The 21,444-nt window shown below is 43.2% G+C and overlaps 1 protein-coding gene and 1 pseudogene across 1 annotated transcript; both read right to left on the reverse strand.

Annotated features, from left to right (window-relative positions):
• Window positions 1–4,707: 4,707 nt before the first annotated feature.
• Window positions 4,708–4,827, reverse strand: LOC111740332 (annotated as a pseudogene).
• A 3,680-nt stretch (window positions 4,828–8,507) lies between these two features.
• Window positions 8,508–21,349, reverse strand: NDUFA8 (NADH:ubiquinone oxidoreductase subunit A8). The gene is made up of 4 exons (XM_011361003.2): window positions 21,163–21,349; window positions 15,538–15,701; window positions 12,279–12,444; window positions 8,508–8,828 (listed from the first exon to the last, which is right to left on the reverse strand). Exons 1-4 carry the CDS (start codon window positions 21,313–21,315, stop codon window positions 8,691–8,693), a joined length of 621 nt encoding a protein of 206 aa, XP_011359305.1. The 5' UTR covers window positions 21,316–21,349; the 3' UTR covers window positions 8,508–8,690.
• Window positions 21,350–21,444: the final 95 nt, after the last annotated feature.

The raw sequence follows: 21,444 nt of genomic DNA on the forward strand, positions 1-21,444 counted from the left end.
TCAACCTGTGTGATCTGGGAAAACATCATAGGCTTTCTGAGCTCACCAGAAATAAAGCAAAATAGGAATCACAAGAATACCTATCGTGTGGCATCATTATGAGAATAAATAGGCCAATAAATGTGAAACGTATGGAGCAGTGCCCGACAAAGAGTAGGCACCGAATAAATATTAGCCGTGGTTATCAGTTTCCACGATGCATCTCCACAGTCCCACCTTCATACCTCTGCTCATGGCATTCCCCCTGCTGACAAGCCCTTCCCCTCTGCTGTCCACAAATCCAGCCCTGCACAACTTTTTAATATCTGGTGGCCGCCCCGCAGGTACTCCAGGGTAGGGAGTCGGATGTTCCAGGCTCAGTCCTAACTGTGCTATCAGCTGTGCCCCTCCCATCTGTGGCCTCAGTTTCCCCATCTGGAAAGTAAAAGGAATTTACTGATCTATAAGGTCTTCCCAATTCTGATATCCTGTGAGTTGGTCTGGTCCCGGGCTCGGTTCCTGGCACTGGGCTTGCCAATACATAGGAGCTCAGACTCGGAACAAGAGGGTGTCCGCATGCCCAGCAGGCTGGAGTCCCCCCCAAAGATGACAGCCACACAACTGGTTCCAGCTGTCTCCAAGCTTGGGAGCTGGGTGGGTGCTTTTGTCAGGGAACATGGCCTTTTCATTAGTGCCTTTGTTGGCCAATTAGCCCAAAGCTGACTCACAGGGAACACCACGCTGGGGGCTGCCTGCCGATGGGCGGTGCGTCCCGTCGGCCCTCCTCCCACTCCGCTGGGCAGCCTCGGCTCCACCGCCTGTCCAGCTTGTCTCTCAACCCCACTGCCAGGTGCGCCTGGCAACTTGAGGGCGTCGCATTTCCTGTGGACCTACGTGGTGCCAGGCGATGTATGATCGCCTCATTACCAAGCCGACAAGAAACGCGCCGTTGTTACCTTTCTGTCTCAGAGGAGGATGTTAAGCCTCAGAAAAGTGAAGCATGTTTCTCCAGTCCCACAGAGTGAACTGCCCATCGGCCACCAGACAGAGCAGCCATTTGGGTCCTGTTTGCCATGTAAACGGAGAGCCATGTGGCCTTGGGCAGGTCACCTCACTGTCCCTTTTCTCTCCTGTCCCTCCTCATACCTCTATTTCCAGTCATCCAGTTCACCATCTCCAAGCCATCAACTCAGCCTGGAGCGAAACAATGACCCACGGTTTTGCAGGTAATAAGGCCAAGATTTTATTCTCCTTCTGCCAGAGATAAAATACACACAGCTCCTGTCTGTGAGAAACTCAGGTCAAGAAAGAGAGGTGGACATGTGGACAAATAATCACTATATAATTTGACATACAAGAGAGCCATATCTCACGGAAATTTTTCATGTCCACAGAGAGTCACCCAGACTTTTTACTGGCTGCCTAGGACTGCGTTGTTTGATTCTATTGCAACTCATTCCACTGCTCTGCTACTAGTGATGGACACTTAGGTCATATTTGTCTGTGTGTCCATTTTTACAAGCAATGCACAATGAACATCCTTGCATACATTTTTAAAATACATGCATCAGCACTTCTGTAGTATAAATTTTTCCAGGTGTGGAACGGTACACGTGTGGTGTTTTGATGGATGCAGTAAATTGGCCTCTAAACACAATGTATCAGTTTATACTCCCAGCAGCAGAGTAGGAGAATCCCCATTTCCCCATCAGGACTTGATATTATCCACCTTTCACATTTTTGCTGAACTAACAAAATGGCATCTCATCGTGGCTTTAGTTTGCATTGTTCTGACTGCTACTGAAGTTAAAGGACTTTCCATGTGTTTAGTGGACATTCCGATTTTCTCTTCTGCAAACTGCCTGTTCACAGACTTTGCAGATATTTCTATGAAGATGTTTGTCTAGCAACCACTCTCTGACTCATTTCATCCTACCCTTTTGGCTTCTGATGCTCAGGCCCCCTCCGATATTCCGAGTGCTGCTGCTCCCACAGATGAAGCCCCTGACTGCAGCACCAGCCTCCAGTGTCAGCCAGCCTGAACTTATAAGGGCTAAAGTCTTCAGACTGGACTTGGCCCACTCGGAAGGCAGTTCAAATAGGGAATGATCTCCAAAGTGTTCCTCTTTAATGTTTAAGGTCGAAGCCCCTCATATTAATCCTCTGAACAAACTCAGCCTCACATAACAAGAAAGTTACACAAAACAATTTCTAATGAGAAAAATGACTGACAAAACCCCTGAACCTCTTCCACGTCATGTCCTTCCAATGTCAGTGTGGGTCATTTATGTAAAACAAAGGTCCGAAGTACCCTTCTTATTTCAATGAAATTTCCAACATGAACCGCCCAGGTGATTAGATCTACCTCAAGAAAATCATCAAAACTCCACCATCTCCCTGGGTAAGTTGGCAAGTAGAGAAACTATGTTTCATATAACTCCTGGCATGGAAATGAGCCTAGATACCATCTTGCTCCAGTACTTCATTTTATAGCTAAAGAAACTGTCCCAGAGGAGAAAGTGTTTTGCCAAGGCCGCATACCAAGGTCAGAGATGGAGCCGGAAATGGGACCCCAGCTTCCTCCTCCAAGTGTGCTTGCTGCTGTCACACTGATAGGAAAGAAAAGATGCTAAAGAATTTTCTCGAAAGTTCTTTGGTTTGAATTCAAGGAACCTCAGATCCTTGAAAACAACCACCCCAGCAACACCAAGAGGCTGCAAGTTCAACCATCAAAATAAATAAAGAAATAAAGCCTGCGCATCCAACTACTGTCACATTACCTACCACCTTCGTTTCGGATGGCAAGAGGGAGAAACATCCCTATCATCGTCTTCTCAGCTTCTGTTCTTCCATCAGAGCAGCAGAACGGATTAGAACAAGGCTTCCAGAAAGGGCATGTCTGCTTAATTTGCATTCAACCCTCAAATTAAAGGAATACCAGCGTGCAATTATATTTCTTATTACTGTAGCCAAATCTGACCTTTTCTGCATCCGCCTTTCAGTACACAGACGGCATTTTTCCTGAGCCTGTGACAGGGATTTCTGGGATCTTTTTGAAAAACAAAAACAAAAACAAAAAAATACCCGAGGGCTCCCTTTTTTCTCCAGTGGTGCTAATCACTGCAGGAGAAACCGAGCCTGTCTTTGAAAACACCCTCATGCTTATTCTGCACAGAGTGATACACACTTGATTCTTAACTAGGCTACTCCCTTTTGGAGAGGCCAACGGCTATGTGACATTCATTCAGCAGATCATCACCAAGCACTGACTACCTCCCAGCCGCTGTTCCCCGAAGGGGTGGATGCCACGGGAAACGAGATTTGGTTCTTGCTCATGGAGTCCAACAGCCATCACGCACAAGAGGCTCATGAACACCAAGGAAGATGTCATTCACCTCGGGGGCACATGGAGTGGCACCTCGAGAGAAGGGTTCACACCAGGAAGAGGCGGGGGAGACCTTTTGGGCAGAGGACACAGCACGATGAAAGGCCAGATGACTGAAATGGCAGAGAGGAGAGTTCGGTTTGGATCGAGTGTGGTGGGGTGACAATGTGGGAGACGAAGCTGGAGGGCTCTGAGTCAGACTCTGGAGAGACCAACTGCCATGCCGAGGAGTGCGGACTTAGTCCAGCACACTGTGGGACACCTGTCAGCAAATGTCCCCAGCAGGTTAAAGATGGGGAGTAAGTAAGCTACAACTGCACTGTGATCTACCCAGGAGCCCACACTCCAGCCAGACTTTCTGAAGCGCCGAGCCCCGTCCTGCCTCCAGATTTTGCTCCTACTGTTCCCTCAGGCTGGGACACTCTTCCATCAGCCTTTAACTGGCTGGCTCCTTTTCACCCTTCGGGAGGAAGCTCAAACACTACTTCCTCTGAGACAGCTTCAGGGGCCTCACTTCCTAAACACATCCTCATCTCTCAGCTCCTTGCTTTCATATTAAGCCCTTTTGGTTCCTTCATGGGACCATCACAACCTGAAATCATCTTGTTTCTGTATTTACCTGGTTATTGCCTCCACCACTGGACTGGAAGCCCCACGAGGGCAAGGCCCTGCCTGTCTTGTTTACCACTCGTGCCTAGAGCAGTAAGTAGCACCTAAGAGGCTGTAAAACATTTGCCCGATGAACTGAGTTCATCAGTGAATTTCCAGAGTACCAGCTGCAACTACACTGCCTCTTTCTCCCACTGTGAAAGTATACTTGTATATAAACGAGCAAAAGTCACATTATTTATTTCAAAATCTGTATGTCCAGGCCACACTGCAGACCAATTAAACCAGAATACCTGGGGGTAGGATCCTGACATCAGCATTTGAAGGTCTCCAGGTGATTCCAGCACACATTCAAGGCTGAAATTCAATGACTTCAAAGGACAAGAGTGTAGGCCATTGGATCCAGACAACTCCTACGTGTTTCCCAGATGGATCACTTCTCCGATAGGAAGCCTGAGGCAACCTCTCCCTAATCTCTTAAATGTGTCCTAATTTATTTTTTCAAAGTAAATAAATGTGTATATTTAACTGTCTTATTAAAACAAATTACATACAACACATATTACAAATGATCAAGACACACAAAGACATCGTGACCCCAAACTGAGCCTTCCTGCATGGTAGAAGCAACTAGTCCTTTTTTTTTTTTTTTTTCAGGCAAGGCAAACCTTGGTTGACCTCACAGATTGCAAGGACCTTGTCAGTTTACAATCCCTTGTCTTTTTTATTTTTTATGCCTACAGCACCTGGTCTTCTTAGGTGGTCTCCCATCCAAGTAACTAACCAGGCCTGATCCTGCTTAGCTTCCAAGATCAGACAGGATCAGGCTTGTTCAGGGTAGCATGGCCGTAGATGCAACTAGTACTTTTTAAAAACCAAGTTATGTCATGATTCATGTCAGGCCATAAAATACATCTTTTATTATACCCAACGCTTTTCAGCTAGGATTCGATACCTACAAAGATAGCAATTTAACCTCGAAGAACTACTCCTTTTCTACACAATTAATTTGTTTGTTCTGTAATGAGGAGAGGGTTTGAATGTTCTCTGGAAAGATGAACCTAGTGTACAGTTAATCATTTCCCGGATGTCTGTCATGTGCTGGACACTAAACTATAGATATATCAATAAGATAGAAGTTCAGATCTGACAAAACCGAGACCAGGGGAGATAAGACATACCCAATGCCATGACATGTGTCCCTCATATAGGGTACTAGAACAACCACTATCATTTATTGACACTGTACTAAGCATTTTGTGCGTATAACTCATTAAACCTTCAGAGCCATCCCGGCAGGTAGGTACTATTATTGTTCCTCCATTTTACAAATGAGGAAAATAAAGTACAGAAAGGTGGAGTGACTTGCCTAGGGTCACACAGCTATTAAATGACAGAGCCTGGATTCAGGCCCAGATAGCCCAAGTCCAGAGCCCTTGTGCTCAACTCTCGTGCTATATTGTGTCATGGGAACAAAGGGGCAGGAAAGACCACTTCTGGCTGTAGGAAGGGGACACTTCCTGAGGAAGACAGCACTAGTGTTTGCCTTAAGAGATGAGTAGACTTTCTAGAGGACAGAGATGGGGGAAGGATTATTTCTTGGCAAGTGGATGGTAGCTTAGCGAAGATTTGGAAATTGGAAAACACTCTTGAGGAATGACATTTGGAGACTGTAGGGTACATGATAAGGAGACATTAAAATAATGGTGGGGAAAAATGGGTTAGGCTAAGGCCAGGTTTTGGAGCATCCAAAGGCCATTCGGGAGCCACTGAAGGTTTCTGAGCAGCAGAGGCACATGTAGCACGTTGGAGGATAGACTGGAGGGTAAGATGAAGGTGAGAGACCCAATAGGAAATGGTGTTATTAATCCAGGCAGGGGAACAAAAACAGGCTAGGCTAGGACAGTGACAGTGAGATAGAAGAGGAAGTCGCAAATGTGAGCGATTACAGAAGGAACTCGACCGGACTTGGTGCTGGATTGGAACATGGAGAGAAGTGAGCGGAAGGAGTCAGAGGTGCATCTCATGTTTTGACACTGGGAGGATGGAGACACCATAGATTCAGATAGGGAAGACAGGAACAGGCTTGGCCGAGGAAAAGGGCAGATAAATTTCCTTTGGGAATGTAAGGAATTAGTCTCATTATTCTCAAGCCAAACCAGCAGTTAGATTTTCTGACTATTATTTGGAGCCCTGCTCAGGGAGCCTGCACAATAACTGCTTGCAAATTGTTCTGTGACCTTTCGCCCACAGAAATTGTGAGATGCATTTGTTGTGAGAGATTTTAGGAATTTTATCTTTAGATTCTTCGGTCCTAGAAGGCTATGAGGTGGTGTACTTCTATCAAGAATACAGGAAAGCCAAAAGTTAGTTTCTTTGTTCAAGGAATTCAAAGCAAGGTGGGGAGTGGGGGAAGGCAAGAACTGCTGTCCAACTTGGGCAAAAGTTAAAACATCCTAGAACTGAAGTTGGAGCTATTAACAGTTCAGGACTTGTTGCTCTGATTCTGAAGAAATGAATGAACACTCACGGAGCGCCTGCAGCTGGACCCTGCAGTGGGTTAGTCAGACATGGAACCTGCACTCAGAAAGACAATGGCTTCCTCCTTGTTACTCAGTGTGGTCCACAGACCGGCAAAGTGACCACCAACGAGCAGCTTACTAGAAATCTCAGGTCCTACTCCAGACTTACTGAATCAGAATCTTCATTTTAATAAGATATCCCGGTGATTTATAAGCGGTGGCATATATTAAGAGTATGGGCTGTGGAATCAGATGTATCTGGGTTTAAATCTCAGCTTAGCCGCCATGACTAGCACTTCATCTCCTGGACATGCTTCACATAAAAATCAGTCAGTGGACCTATACCCTGGTTTCACCTTAGAAAAACCTGGGGAGCTTTCCAAAACACCATGCCCCCAACGTACTGCAGAACAATTCAATCGGAATCTCTCAGGGGTGGGATCCACACATCAGCATTTAAGGTCTTCAGAGGTGACTGCAGCATGCATCCAAGGCAGAGAACCACTGATGACTTTGAAGGACAAGAAGATGGCATTAGAAGCAATCTTCACTGGTATCCCATCTCTCCCATTTCCCATATAAGACTAGAACATCTTACCTAAGGCTTTAGTGCCTTCATCTGTGAAATGGGCATGACATAAAACAGTTTCTTTCAAAGGGCTCTGAGCGTTGAAGGTTACATATATACAGCACCTGGCACAGGCGCAGTGCTCAGTGATCATTTTCCAGTTATGTAAATCCCAGCTTCCTTTGCAGAAAGAACCGAGGAAGCAACACATAGCTTGAGGTATCACGTAAATGCCAATCTGTAGCCACATTCGTACTTGCCCCGACAGAGGTGACTTTCCATTACTTGGCCACCAAGAGGTTAACGGATGTTGCCTTGACTGTTTTATAAATTTAAGAACCTATTATTTTTCTTCATTGAATTGGAGAATAAGGCAAAGGCGGCTAGCAAGGAACATTTGTAGAACAGGTGGGAGTAAGGTTTACCCAAAATGCTCCCAACTGTGGGGTCAGAACAGGGTGGGGGTAGGGGGAAGGCAGATCACGTAATGCTTTAACTGTCCTAACTTTGGGCAACAGGCCCTGTACCTCATGTCTACAATCTCACAGTCATCTGTCCACCTAGAGTATCTAGAATGGAAGTTGGAAAAGCCTTTAGACTCTTATACAACTTCACTTTTCAGAGCTCTGTGCCTTAGAAACCAAGGCCTAGGGAGCTGAGACGACTTACGCAGGGTCATATGGGATTTAAGGCCACAATCAGGTGTAAAGTGACCTAGTCAGATGTAGAGGAAATAGCCTAGAAGTGAAAAAGGAATTGAACGAAAGGGAAAATAAAGACATAATAGTGCTTTGAACCAGAGCTTTATAAATACTTGTGGCTTTAACCTGCCCAGGAGGTAGATAAGCACGTTCCCTTTAGTTTGTCCTCAAATTCAACCTCCCCTAAGAGGTTAAGGAACACACCCAAGCTTGGAATTGACACTCAGACCTCCCGACTTCCTGGCTTTGGAACTGAGAGCTCAGCCTCCACCTCCCTTGTCTATCAGGAAAAACATCTGGGTTATAACGCTTGAGGATGGGATATCAAGGGGAAGTGGTGGAAGTTTGGTTCTTTAAGAAACTCTGAGCAAGGCTGCCGAAGACCCAGCCAGGAGGCCCCTCCCATGGCCTGAGTCACAGGCGCAAACGTCTCTGCACGTCTATCCCGGACGCTTCCCTTGTATGACCTTTAGGGAAATCTATTTGTCCGAGAGGTTGGGTGGGAAGAGAGTTGAGACTTCAAAATGTGTGAAAACAGACATATTCCGAGGAGCTGTCTCAGGTAACCAAGCCTTTCCTCTACAGTCATTTCTCCATGACCTAACGTGGCTCCCCTGCCACGCTCACAAATGCCTACTTAAAGCAAAGAGAGAGAGGAACGGGCAGGACCACAGGGAGAAAAAGCAAGGGGAAGTCATCTTTAAAGGCCAAAAGGTTATATAAAACATCATAAAATACAACTGTTTCCTTTAAAATTTTTAATGTCCAGGAAATGGTATAGAATAACTGCCAAGTCACATAAATTAACTTTTTTGTTAATGTTTGTGATCCCGGAAAGAACTCTCTATCGGTCGATGCAAACCGTGTGTGAGTTTTTGTCAGTTGTTGTCTGGGTGTGTGACTGAGTTTGGGCCGTGGACCCAGTTTTACATGGTCCAGAAAAAAAGGCGGCTTCCATGCTTGGCAGGCTTCAGATCTCCTTCGATCTTGGGGTTGGGCTCCGGTCTTGATCTTGAGTGATAGGGATTGTCTGGCAAAGGTCGATCTGTTTTCACTTTGGTGACCTGCGAGAATGCATAGAGAGGAAAGAAGCAAAGTAGAAAGTAAGGTGGAGCCGTCTGTGACCGTGAACGCGTCTCCCACTGTCCCTCTCTGCTCCTGCTGCCCCAGCTACTCTTCTTCTTTGAAGGCCCAGAAAACCACGTTTAGACTTGTTTAATCCTCGAATAAACACTTAAGACATTTCAGTGTGTGTGATTCCACATGGCAGAAGTTGGGGACACAGACGGGAACAAGACACGCACTGCTCTCAAGGGGCTCGCAGTCCAGCGAAGGAGCCAAACAAGAAAATGGACTGAGACTCCCTAACCAAATCGCCACGATGGAGAGGCGCACCGAGTGCTTGGGGGCAAGGGTACCGCGCACCTGACGTGCCCTGAAGGCTGAGAGCCAGGAGCCAGCCAGGATGACTGGGGAGGAAAAGACATTCCAACAAAACGAGCAGTACACACGAAGAGAGAGGCATGTCTTTAGAATGGCCAAAGCCAAGGCGACACACAGAGTGCTGGGAGACGAGGCACCTAACCTCACCCTAGTGCTGTTGGGAACGATGCTGGGCACTTTATTCCACCTCGGGCTCACGCCCCTAAGAGGTCATTCTGCAGAGTTCACTGGGGCCACCTAGCCAATAGTGGAACTAGTGCTCAAAGCCAGATCTGCCTACTCCAAAGCCTGTGCTGTCCAGTAACACGCTACACTCGCAGGCAGGGGGCCGCATGATGAAAGGGACCGAATGACAGGGAGAGGTGTTTGGACTTCAAACTGATGGTAACCTGACGGTAACCTGACGCACAGAAGAAACTCAGTCCCACCTGCGGGCTGGAGGGTGTGGAGTCTACACTGCAGTGGTGAGACCGGAAGTGCAGAGCTGAGCCAACGGGCCAGGAGAGAGGGTGGAGCTGAACTGCAGTAACGGGGACCAGATGAGGTGTTTACACCCACATTAGCCCCCGATGGCCACAAAAATCTCCACCAGAAACCCGGCAGAAATTGACTCATTTTAAAGATAAGGAAACAAGCCCAGAAAGTGGAAAGACACAAGGCCGTAGCTATTATCAGTCTGGTTATCCAGTGGTCTGAGCTCTACGTCACTCCACGTAACATGACCAGATTCATCTTCCTACATGTATAAATTCAAAAAACATTTACTGTGAATAGAGCTTTCAGGAACATGGTTGCACAATTATTACTATAACCACCCTATGAGGCATTATTGCCTCTTGTTCACAGGCAAGGACAAGGGAGGCCCACTTGGTAAATGCCAGAGCTAGAGCCGGAACCTAAGTTTCTGACCACAGGTCCAGAGTGGTTTTTTGTTTTTAAAACAGCGTTCTCATCTCTCTACTATCATTAGAGATCACTAATGGCTCCTTATTGCTCAGTTGAGTAATTACAAATGCCTCCAGCTGGCATTTGAAGCTCCATTATGAAATTCAAGATATCTATGAAATAAATCAAGAAAAATGTTTCCCAAACTGAAAGTAATAAAAGGACCCCTTTAAAGAGCAAATTATTGTGGAAAGAACAATAAAATAATTTCCACTTTTGTGCTATACTCAAAATTTTGAGAAAAGGAGCAGAAGCATGTGGTCAAGCCAATCGCTAGGTCAATGACAGTGGGCGGCTTAACCTTCAATTTCCCATCTCTAAACTGGGGCTATTAGCTCACAAGATTATTAGGATAATATACACAAAGTGCCTGAAGTAGACATAGCAGGTGCTCCAAAAGTTATTTTCAATATTAATATTATCAGGATGATAGAATTACAAGTGAGAGCAATTCTGCCTAGGAAAGGCTCCACCTCAGATCACCAGGCATCAGAGTCTCATAGGAGCACCGGTCCCTGGTTCCAAGGTTGGGGACCACAGCACTAGGGGAACATAGGAGGGCAGGGCAATCCAGAGAAACAGGATGCAAAAGTGATGAAGCTAAAAGTTAGGCTTTATCCAGCTGATTACCCCTTTCTAGGAAGAGATTGAATACTGATTTTAAGTATAACTAAAACTGAGAATCCTCTTAAAGAAATATACTTTTGAAGGGTTAAGATGATACTTTTTTATTTGATAGGTTTTTAAAAACGTTAATAGAAAGATTCATGAATATTCTCTTAACAGCATGATTTCCTAATTCTCCTTTCATGAGACAGAAATGAGGAAAGGTACTTTTCATTATTAAATGTATAAGTTCTACCACTTTGCAACTTAGAATTATCAATTATTAAAAATTTGTTCAGTGCAGCAAAAGAAGGTATCTTAAGTAAAATAATCAAGCCAGATATAAAAAAAATTGCTAAGTCATTCATCTACTTATGACACACAACTATCCACAGACATTATATACAAGCAGAAGACATTAGTTGTGGACCTAGGTGCCAAGCACAAGGCTGGAGATTTACATAGGCTCCTTCTAGCTTAATCCTCACAGAAAACTAGGGATTAATACTGTCCCATTTTGTAGACATGGTAGGATAAGAAATATTAAGCTATCTGCTCAAGATCCCATAGCAATTAAGCAGTGGAACCAAGATTCAAATCTACTATCTGTCTCCATTCAAAACCTGAGTTTTTCCTCCATGCCTTGGTACCTATGCTGTCCCAGAGGGAGTGGAGGGTAATGAGGCTCAAGGATGGGTCAGATCATAAAGGATCTCAAATGCTGGGATATGCAGAGGATGCCTTATCCTGCAAGCAACAGAGAGCTCCTAAAGAGCTTTTTTAAAGAAACATTATTTTCCACACAGATCATGCCTACAGTAAAGATGTAATTATGTCCTAAATTCTTCAATTTCGGAGGACGCATTGTCTTCTAAAGTCTAACTGATCCACCCACCTCCCTTCCAGAAATTCACATAGCCCAGGTTAGGGTTTCCTGTTCAAGAAACGGAGACAGCGAAAGGATTCAAAAATGTTCCAGGAGATGCTGATCTACAGGAATTGATGACTGTATAAAAGAAAGAGTAGGAAGTGAAGAAAAAGATATTCAGGTTTCTAGCTTTGATGTTTCAACAGACAGTGGTATCACAATTGAGATAGGAAATACAGAAGAATAGAAAAATGAAAGGCATGTACTTTTTTCGCCTGAGGTATGTTCCTGAAAAGTCTGGCATAACTCTGATCCCATTTTCCCAATGAATTCCACAATAACCTCAATGTTTTCAACTGACAGTGTCCCCTAACATTTCGTTTATGCTTATCTTCATCTACTCCTTTCTGTTCATCAATTAGCTAATTAACCACAAATAAATCGGCATATGCTGGAAGAGCTATTTAAAAGGATATCTCTATTAAATAAACTCTCTTCAGGATTGTGTATAATCACTCCCTAATTGACCTGTTAGGTAAATGTGGATTTCTCGCATCACATCTGTACTCACAGAAGACCCTTTCCTGACCACCTCCCGCCTTTACCCACCCGTCAGCGGGAGCGTGAGCCCGAAAGCAGGAAACCTTCTTACCTTGGACAGCTCTCCCAGGTCAGGTCGCACCCAGCCCAGCTTATCCAGCACACACTCATCAAACTTCGCCTGCTGTTTGCGACAGCGACGAAACAGCTGCAGGCCAGAATAATCGATGCAGGTCCAGTATTCTGTGAAAGGCTCTGCACAGTGAAGTTTTATCTGCCTGGAAAAGAGGGCTAGGTTACAGGGAGCTCTTCACAAAACAATGAAAGCAGAAATGTGGGTAAAAAATAGGTACAGGCCTCAATACACAGCCTTGCTTTTTGAGGAGGATGGGAGTAAATGCTCTTACCTTTGCTTACAACTTGGAGATCCTCAGGTTGAGAATCAATAAGTAAAAAAAACGACCTCTGAGGAATAAAACCTAATTTCTTTATGCAGCAAAATTTAAAACAAGAAATGAAAAAACCTGCCATTAAGACTGTGGTCTAAGGCACATATACTCTGCTCAGAGGAAAACTCACTTGGAGCCTATTTTTCCTTTTCTAGAGATGATATTCGTTTAGCAAGTTTAGAAGAGAAGGAGGCGTAATCTGACAAAGGTGATAGATCAGAGCAACAGAGACAGAATCACAATGCCCTACACTCCCGAAAAGCTCAAGGTCCTCATTCTATAACGCACTGAACAAAAACAGAGATGACTGTTGTTATTAATTCAAGTTAAATTATATTTGGTGCTCTCTATTAAGTAGCAAGGCAATATATTAATTCATTTTGTAAAAATAATAATTCATTTTGTGACCACCAAAAATGGTTGAAGAAAAAGTAACTTCTGTGTATTGAAGGGATAAGCCTCAATTATTTCGCAGAATTCCTTCTCCTTCATTCAACCTTCCTAGTAATCAAATAAATGAAAACTAAAGCAAGAATAAAATATCATTATTCTAGGAAAAAGTCATATTTGAGGCAGTGAAAGAAATGCTGAACACGTCCTTCCCCCAAAGGAATAATTATGAACTGCTTGCCTGTCATATTCCAAGACTCTTACTACACTCAACACAGGAATCTTATTTGCCATGGCTCAGGAAGAACCTCAGAGATGGTCGAAGGAAATACATAGTGAAAAATCTGCTTTCCATTCCTGCTCAGTTCCCCTCCTGGGAGGCAACCATTGTTACCGGTTTCTTATGTAGCCTTCCAGGTATTCTGAGTATAACCTTGGGGGTGGCAGGGTGTGCAACAGGAAGGAAGAAGGACTATCAAAGTTGTAGGGAGCTCTTCTGAAGTACCTTTGGCCTCACTGAGCTGGATTTCCATAGTACACAAAACTGTACCCACCTAACCTCCACATGAGAATCATTCTGGTAGTGAGCTACTGTTTCCAATGGGTGTTTTGCGTTCCTCCAAAATTCTGTGGCAGAAGGAGGCCTGCAAACCACTACTCTAGTACTTAGTCTCTGTTCTGGACCCTGGCACCCTGGCACCCACGCCCAACAGACATTACCTACCAATGCCTACAACCAGCAACTTCAGCAGTGAGAGATTCTTCTCATGGAGGCAGTTAGGTACCTTGGGGGCTTGTGAAAGCCAAACATTTCCCACTTAAACATACCACCTCTGGGCCAAAAGAGAAATGTTTTGCCAAAATTCTCTTAGAAAATAAAAAATGTGGAATCATTTGAGAACTTACAGCCTGGCAATGTTGTTAGTTTTGGCTCAAATAAAAGAAATAAACAACTGTTAGCAGTCAAATCGATGCAAATTCAAGCAAGAATAAAATATCACTTTGTACCTAACAAATATTTAAATAATATGTAATGATGATGAGGTATATAAAGACACAGTGCTGAGAACAGCAGAAACTGACTGAACTTTAAAAAATGGCAGCTATAGTTCAAGAGTCATAAAAAATGTCAAAAGCCTATTATAAAATGATCTCACTGCTGGAATTTATGGCAAGGAATTGATTAAAAACTGGAAAAGATGTATATACGAAGGTGATCACTGCAGATTTATGAAAAACAGCCAAAGCTGGAATCGACAATGATGTTTAATAACAGGAATTGGTCAAGTACATTATGGTTGTTTTATCTACTGATGGAATATTATATAGCCAGTAAAAATGGTGATCATGAAGACAATATAGCAATTTGAATGAATGTTCCCAACAGTTTCAAGTGTAAAATGAATTTTAAAATGTAGACACACTATGACTTTAACCACAAAAATATCTCTGCACATGGACAAAGACAGCAGAAGCAAGAAAGAAGGAAAGTAGCTATTATGCAAAGAAACTTGCGTTTTCCCCCTGACGTCATTATACTGGACAGCTGTGGGTTTTGCCTAGCCAGCAGTCATTCCCTATTCTTCTGTAACATCCTTCTAATTTTCCTCGGGGAAACAACCCCTCCCTATCTCTCAGCAATGTTGTTTAAATAAATCTAAGTCTATATCCACTGCGAGCCTGACCAATCGAAGCATTTTATCTCCTGAAACACAACTGATTCAAAGACATGCATATGAAATCAACCCTCCAGGCCAGGGACCTCTGCTCCGGTCACTGGAGAAGTGGGACTCTGTGCACATTTGCTAAGCAAGTAGCATAGCAGCTCGGAGTGGCTGGTGACCATTTTTGCTATAGAAAGGAAAGAGTCTCTTTGAAAATGAGTTCGACAGGAAAGCAGAATTAAAAGCCTGGTGGCAGAAGAGGAGAGGCAAAGCTGTGAAATTATTTAAGCCCTTGGATCCAGCCCTGCTTGATGCCAGTCCTATTTCTGAACTACAGTTACATGAGCCAACACCCTCTGAGTTGAGTTTCCATCCCTTTTAACACAGATCTAATATGGCTGTTAAAACGTTTCTCTATAATTACAATTTAGATATTTTTTTTACTTACAGTATCAAAGCACCAGACCCTACCCCAAAACTTGGCTCTGAACACATTTTTCTTTCCATCATAATTGTGTGTTCTGTAGTAATGATAAAGATAACAATCTAGCGGTACCTGCTAACAAGCACGGAGCTGAGTTGTTTTTATGTGCCTTTTCAAATTTTTCATAACAATCCCGTATAAGATGGGTATTAATTACGCTATAATTTGGAAACAGATTCATGGAGATTATAGAACTTGCCAAATTACCAAAACAAATAACAAAAATAACTATCGCTTATTGTGTGCTTGCTTTGGTCTATCTGATTTCACAGCCTTGCATTTCCTACTAAAATTAGTCATTAAAACGATCCTTCCCTTTAATTAGCAGGCTGTTCAAAACCTGATGTTTTAACCAAACCGGCACTGATGTGAAAAGGCCTTCACCTGAAGAAGTCCAGAGCGCACTTGTTGACTAGCTTGCCTTCCTCAATACAGCGCCGCGGGTCCTTCTCTTCCCAGCGGCAGAGCATGAACTCCTTGTTGGGTTTATCACACTGAGCTCCATAGTGATGGGCCGCAGCTTTAAGCACAGCAGAACTGACTTTCACCTGGGCGAAAGGCACATGGGAGAAAGACCACAGGTTTGTGACCAGGACACCACTTTCTCAACGTCACGGCATGCTGGTCAAAGCAGAGGGGACACAAAGGTAGCTGTCGTGACTTTGGAGAGGAAAGGAACAACGGGATTGCCGTAATTAGCCTTTGCGACCTACAGTGCCTTAGAGATCACAAAGCTCTTTCACATCCATGACTTTCTACACCTTCCCAATCGTCTCACTAGGCTGACGTTACTATCCTCACTCAGACATTAGGAGATGGTGGCCCTAATAGAACCCTTAGGTCTTTATCACAGAGAAAGGGGAGCTCTGAAGGGAAATGGAGGATTCTTGGACGTAATGGGAGGAACCAATTCTGGGGAGATTCCATGAGTCTCCTCTCCAGACATAAAAGTAAATTAGAATATGAGAATATTCTGGACGAGAGGGCATAATTCATGCTTTCTTACTTCTATTAGATAATACACATCTACTATTAGAACAGTAAAATATATCTAATAGAAAGATAGATTACTAATAATCAAGTACTAAAATCTGTGAATTTTTTTAAATTACAGCATATACCCAAGGTAGCCATCCCTACAACTATGTCCGTCTCGCTCACATTCTGGAGAAATGGTGCAGTTACAGCTTGCTCACAGGGACATGCACAGTCCCAGGCCTAACAGCTGCTGCAGCAAAAGTCTCACCGGCCTCTTCTGCACTACCTCTTCCTGGGCGAGCATCACGTTTTCATTACTGTAACTTAACAGAACACTCTGTGGTCTTCCTTTTCAAAATTGTTGTGGCTATCCTTCCAGATGACCACCACCCCACGCCCAAAAAATCTGCACTGGATTTATACTAAGTTTAGTTATATATTAAATTAGAAAGGAACAGGCACTTTTGCAATATTGGGTCTCTGCTCAAATGTTACCTCCTCAAAGTGTCTTTCTCTAATCATTTTATAAAAACTGGGATCAGCGGTCACTCCATGTGTGACCACTAGAACCTAAGCTCCAAGAGGGTACGGATTGTTTTCAACAGACATCCAATGCTGTAAAGTTGTCAGTTCTCCCTAATCCAAACTTTAATTAAATGCAATGCATACTGCTTCACCAACCAGTCAAAATAGTGTCTAGCAAAAGTAGCTGTTGGGGATACAATAGTTACAAAAGAAGTAAGAAAACATGAATTATGCCCTCTCATCCAGAACACAGTGTCTCTATTTATTCAGGTCATTTTTCTGTTCTTCAGTTGAAATGAGTTTCCTTCATATAGGAACCCTGCACATTTCTTATTTATTCCTCAGTATTTTAACATTTTTAATCCTATCGAAATAGGATTTTTTTCTATTAGATTTTCAAATTGGTTACTGGTGTTTGTATACTGTATCTTCTCTAGCCACAGCTACTGAACTCTTGTTAGTTCTGATACAGAACTTAAGAGAATTAATGGGAAAACTTCCATTTACAAATAAAAACTGCCACCCTTCCTTTCTGATATTTATATCTTCTTCTTCTCTTTCCTCTATTTCCTATCTTATTGCTCTAACCAGAACCTCCAGGATAATACAGATGAACAGCAACGGCAGCAGGCAACCCTGCCTTTTTCTAATCTTTAAAGTGCAGTTTGCAATGACATTTTTTGCTGGTGTTTGGGATAGAGTTTAGATATTCCTCATTAAGGAAATTTCTTTCTAATCCTAAGTGATTTTACTATTGCTTTTTTCTCCACCAGGAAAGACTGAAGTGTTCAGGTTTCTTTTTCATTAACCTGTAAATGTAATGTAAAGCACTTTCGGACTTTCTAAAACTGACTCACTGTATCCAGAATAAAATCTAGCCTGTCATTGTGTATTATGCTTTAATATACCACTGGATTTGATTTGCAAATATTTTATAAATTTTTTGTGAGAACAATTTTATAATTATTTTTATTATAATCGAGAATTTTGTAATTTCATTTTTCATGAATTCCATTCAGCTTAGGTTGAATTACTACTAAAAGGCAAGGAAAGATGAAGAGAGTAATTCATCTACACACTCTAGGAAGAGAATAAAGTTGTGACTATGTCTACTAATATTACAACTGTTATAATTACCAAAGGTGAACTTACGATGTAAGTGAAATCTGCCATGACAATTCTAATAAATTTGTTTAAAAATCTGTAAAATTTTGTATTAGTTTTTCATAATAAGAGTTTTAGGTTAATTAGTGGTATGTACTTGTTTGCTGTATTACCCATGAGGAGCTGGGAGAATAAAAATCAAGACTCAAACTGATTTAGTAACTTAAATGCCTTCATAGCTATCGTGCCCCAAGAAACCTATGGCGTGCTTTGCTTTACGCTCATACAAACGTAGAAGTTTTATCAAAATCTAAGTACACCCATGGTGCTGAGCACATCAAATATGCTGTCACATGGAAATAAAGGTTGAGAACCACACTGAATCTATCCTGAGGAAAAAAGAGAGCCGTGTTCAAGATGACACAGCAGGTGACAACCACAGAACTGGAATCCAGAGACTGTGACCTCCAATCAGGCCTCTTCTCACTACATCACCATCAACTGAGGTGGCAAAGAACTTCAGATGTCATCATGTCCCTTCACCTGCTTCTTCACTGAGACTGACGAATTCTAACAGATACAACATCCCTGACAGCTGCTTACTGTGAATACCCTCTCAAATCCATTCACTCCCTTTGTCTCAAAGAACACAGAATTTCAACGTCCTTCCTGATTTATCCTGACAAAGCCTTACTGCACAGCAGGTTTATATCAGTCTGCAGGTATAGAAAGGGAGGCAAAGACTCTTACAAGCTACAATCCATCTTCTAGTCTCGTTCTCTTCCTTAAACCATGTCTGCACCTTTGTATAGCACTTAATTTATACTATACCTTATATTTTACTTAATTTATATAAAATGGAGAATCACAGTACTTATGTGATAGAACTGTTATGATTAAATAAGTTAATACATACAAATATATTAAGAACAGTGCCTAACACATAAGAAAGTACATCATAAATATTAGCTATTATTTTTATTGAAAATTGTCAATGTGTACAAGGAGTTTCTAGGCCAAAGCTCTGACACTTTTTCCATGGAGAAGTGTCATAACTCCAAAGTCAGAAAGGTCCAAGATGTGTTTAACTTGACTTTCAAACCTCCTTCTTCTGGCTTCACCAAAATCACTGTCAGGTTGCAAATCTGACACTGATTCCTCAACTTTCCTGATTCTGATACCTAAGTCATCACTAAATCTGATCAATTCTAGGCAAATTTGTTCTTTCCTCTCTGTAAGCATAGTCACCAATTGTGTTGAGCTCATTAACATCTTCTTCATTTATTTCAACAGCCACCAAGACCAGTCTCCCTGCTTTTCCTGTCCTCTATTTATTTAATCCACTCTTCAGAGTTGCTGGAGTGATCGTCCTAAAAAATAATTATTTTATTCTGCTATTAAAACAAATTAGCAACAAAACCCTTGACAGATTCGGGCTTAACAGCAGCATAAAGCCTAAACTTCTTATAGGGTATTCAAACCTTCTGGATCCAAACTACTGTTCCAGCCCTTTCCCCTCGACACCTCAAAAAGGGACCTCTTGCTGCCTCTCAGAACACTGAACTCACTGTTTCCAGAACTCGTTTTGGGCCCCCTGCATTTTCCCATCTCCTTACCTTTGCTTAGATCTTACCCTCATTTAGAAAGCTCTTCTCTCCATCTCTGCCTATAAATTCTTACATTATGCCCAAGAAGTGCTTTCTGTCCCCTTTATAGCCTCAGAGAATTATATAGCTGGAAATCACTTCATCTTACAAATAAAACTATGTTTGCATACGCTAAAAGTGACTAATCAAGGTAACCGAGCAGTGAACCCTAGAATTTAGATACAACTTCAAATCCTACTCTTTTCTTAAACCATGTCTGACTCTTTTCCATAGCATTTAATCATACTCTGTCTTGTATTTTAGTTATTTATGTAATTATCTGTTTCTCAACTCAACTATGTGAAGCCTAAAGGCGAGTTTATTCCAGACATAAAATTCTTGCAGCTTCACAGCAGTGCAAGAAACAAGACTGTTGGCAGTACCCAACCCCTAACTTTTAGTAAATGTCATCTTATTATAAAATCTCTGAACACAACTAAAAATTTCTTCATCTGAGGAAAATAATAGCTGCCATTCTCACAGGCATATAAGATTAAGTAGTGCGTGTAAAACACTTAACACAGTGCCTGGGATATAATTTCAGGCACATAATTTTTAGTCTCGCCCTCCCTCTCCTCCATTGTAGCCTGATCTTTCTACTATCCAGATCTACCATGACACTCGTTTGCTTTAAATCCGTCTACCACTCCCCATCACCTCACTTATAGGATGGAGTCCAAACTGCTTAGTCTGGCCTTATGGAATGTGCACCCCAGTCTTGCCTCAGCCCAAGGTACCTCTCCTGGCTCAGCAACTGCTGTGTCCCACCAACACTAGAGTCTCACCCAACAGCACTTGTCTCCCTTAACACAGAAGGTTCTGCTAAGCCTTCTCACTCTTCTGAGTTTCTGCTAATACAGTAGTTTAAAAGCATGAGTCTTAAATCAGACTGGGTTCACATTCCAGCTCTACCACTTACTACTAGCTGTGTGACCTTGGGCAAATCACTTCTCTCGGGACCTGTTTCCTTAGGAGAGACCAATTATATCCCTCCTCATAGTGTTGTTAGGGTTCCATGAATTAACGTATGTAAATCCTGCCTGACATCTAGAGAAGGCTTGATCATGTTTGCTATAATTAGTATTGTACGGTCTTCACTTCCCATAGTACTAAAAATACTGTATTGCCACTGCCTTTTTATGCCTGTCTCTCTATTACATTATAAACTCTGAGAGCAGGGGCATTACCTCTTACTTTCCAGTGTATAGTCATATGGTAATTATTCAAATGCTATCTCTTAAATAACTGAATGCTTTACAAGTCATATTACCAAACACCTTCCCTGAGCTGTTAGCAATTTCACGCTCCAAAATCTATCTCCTTTTTCTGTGGCTTCCTAGCTCCACTCTAAAGCACTCCGCACCGATGATGCTACTTTAAAGTGACTGTCTCTCCCTCGACTGTGAGCACCTGGAGTTGTATACTCGCTTCGCAGGAAGGTTTGAGTATTAAGTGACATAAACTAAGTAAAGTGGCCCTGGTTGGTGCTTAGTAAAAAGTACCACTATTATTCATGTAAAGCAGGTCGCTGTGGGGGGAGGGAGAAAGAGTTCTCGAACCACTGCGGGCTGGGGTGGGGCAATTCCGACGCTGAGGAAGGGGCTTCCGGGGATTGACCTGTGTATTATGTTGGGGGACATGGGGTGGGGGTTCCAGGGCCCAGGGTCTGCTGAGTCGAAGCAGGGCTGGGCCCGGGCCCAGGCCCAGGAAGCTGCAGCCCCATGCCCCGCTTGCCTGTCCTCCGGACGAGCCTCACCTCCTGCACTTTCAGATCCTCCAGAGTAGGCAGCTCCACTATCCCCGGCATGGTGGCTGTTGCCCCGACCCGGACGAGGCACCCGCAGCCGCGTCGCCCCCGTCTCCTTGAACTCCCCTTTCGACCGCCAAGGGCCGCCAGGCGCCTGCGCATGCGCAGCTGACGGCACGCAGGCGCACTGCTCTGACCAACTGCGAGCCACAGAGCGTGCGCAATGCCGGGAAAGTTTTAAATTCTGGAGGCGGGGCTTCGCTTAGGCTCCGCCCATCTTTCCTGGTTGTC

The sequence above is a fragment of the Pteropus vampyrus genome, unplaced genomic scaffold (genome assembly GCF_000151845.1).
Source record: "Pteropus vampyrus isolate Shadow unplaced genomic scaffold, Pvam_2.0 Scaffold61, whole genome shotgun sequence".
NCBI classification, from domain to species: Eukaryota; Metazoa; Chordata; class Mammalia; order Chiroptera; family Pteropodidae; genus Pteropus; species Pteropus vampyrus.

Excerpts from the sequence above, each read along its gene's own strand:
- NDUFA8 (XM_011361003.2), bottom strand. The coding sequence starts at position 21,315 with ATGCGCAGGCGCCTGGCGGCCCTTGGCGGTCGAAAGGGGAGTTCAAGG. Across the intron at positions 12,445-15,537 it reads TGCGCTCTGGACTTCTTCAG|GCAGATAAAACTTCACTGTG; the intron begins GTGAAGGCCTTT and ends CCTCTTTTCCAG. Across the intron at positions 8,829-12,278 it reads ACCTGGGAGAGCTGTCCAAG|GTCACCAAAGTGAAAACAGA; the intron begins GTAAGAAGGTTT and ends GCATTCTCGCAG.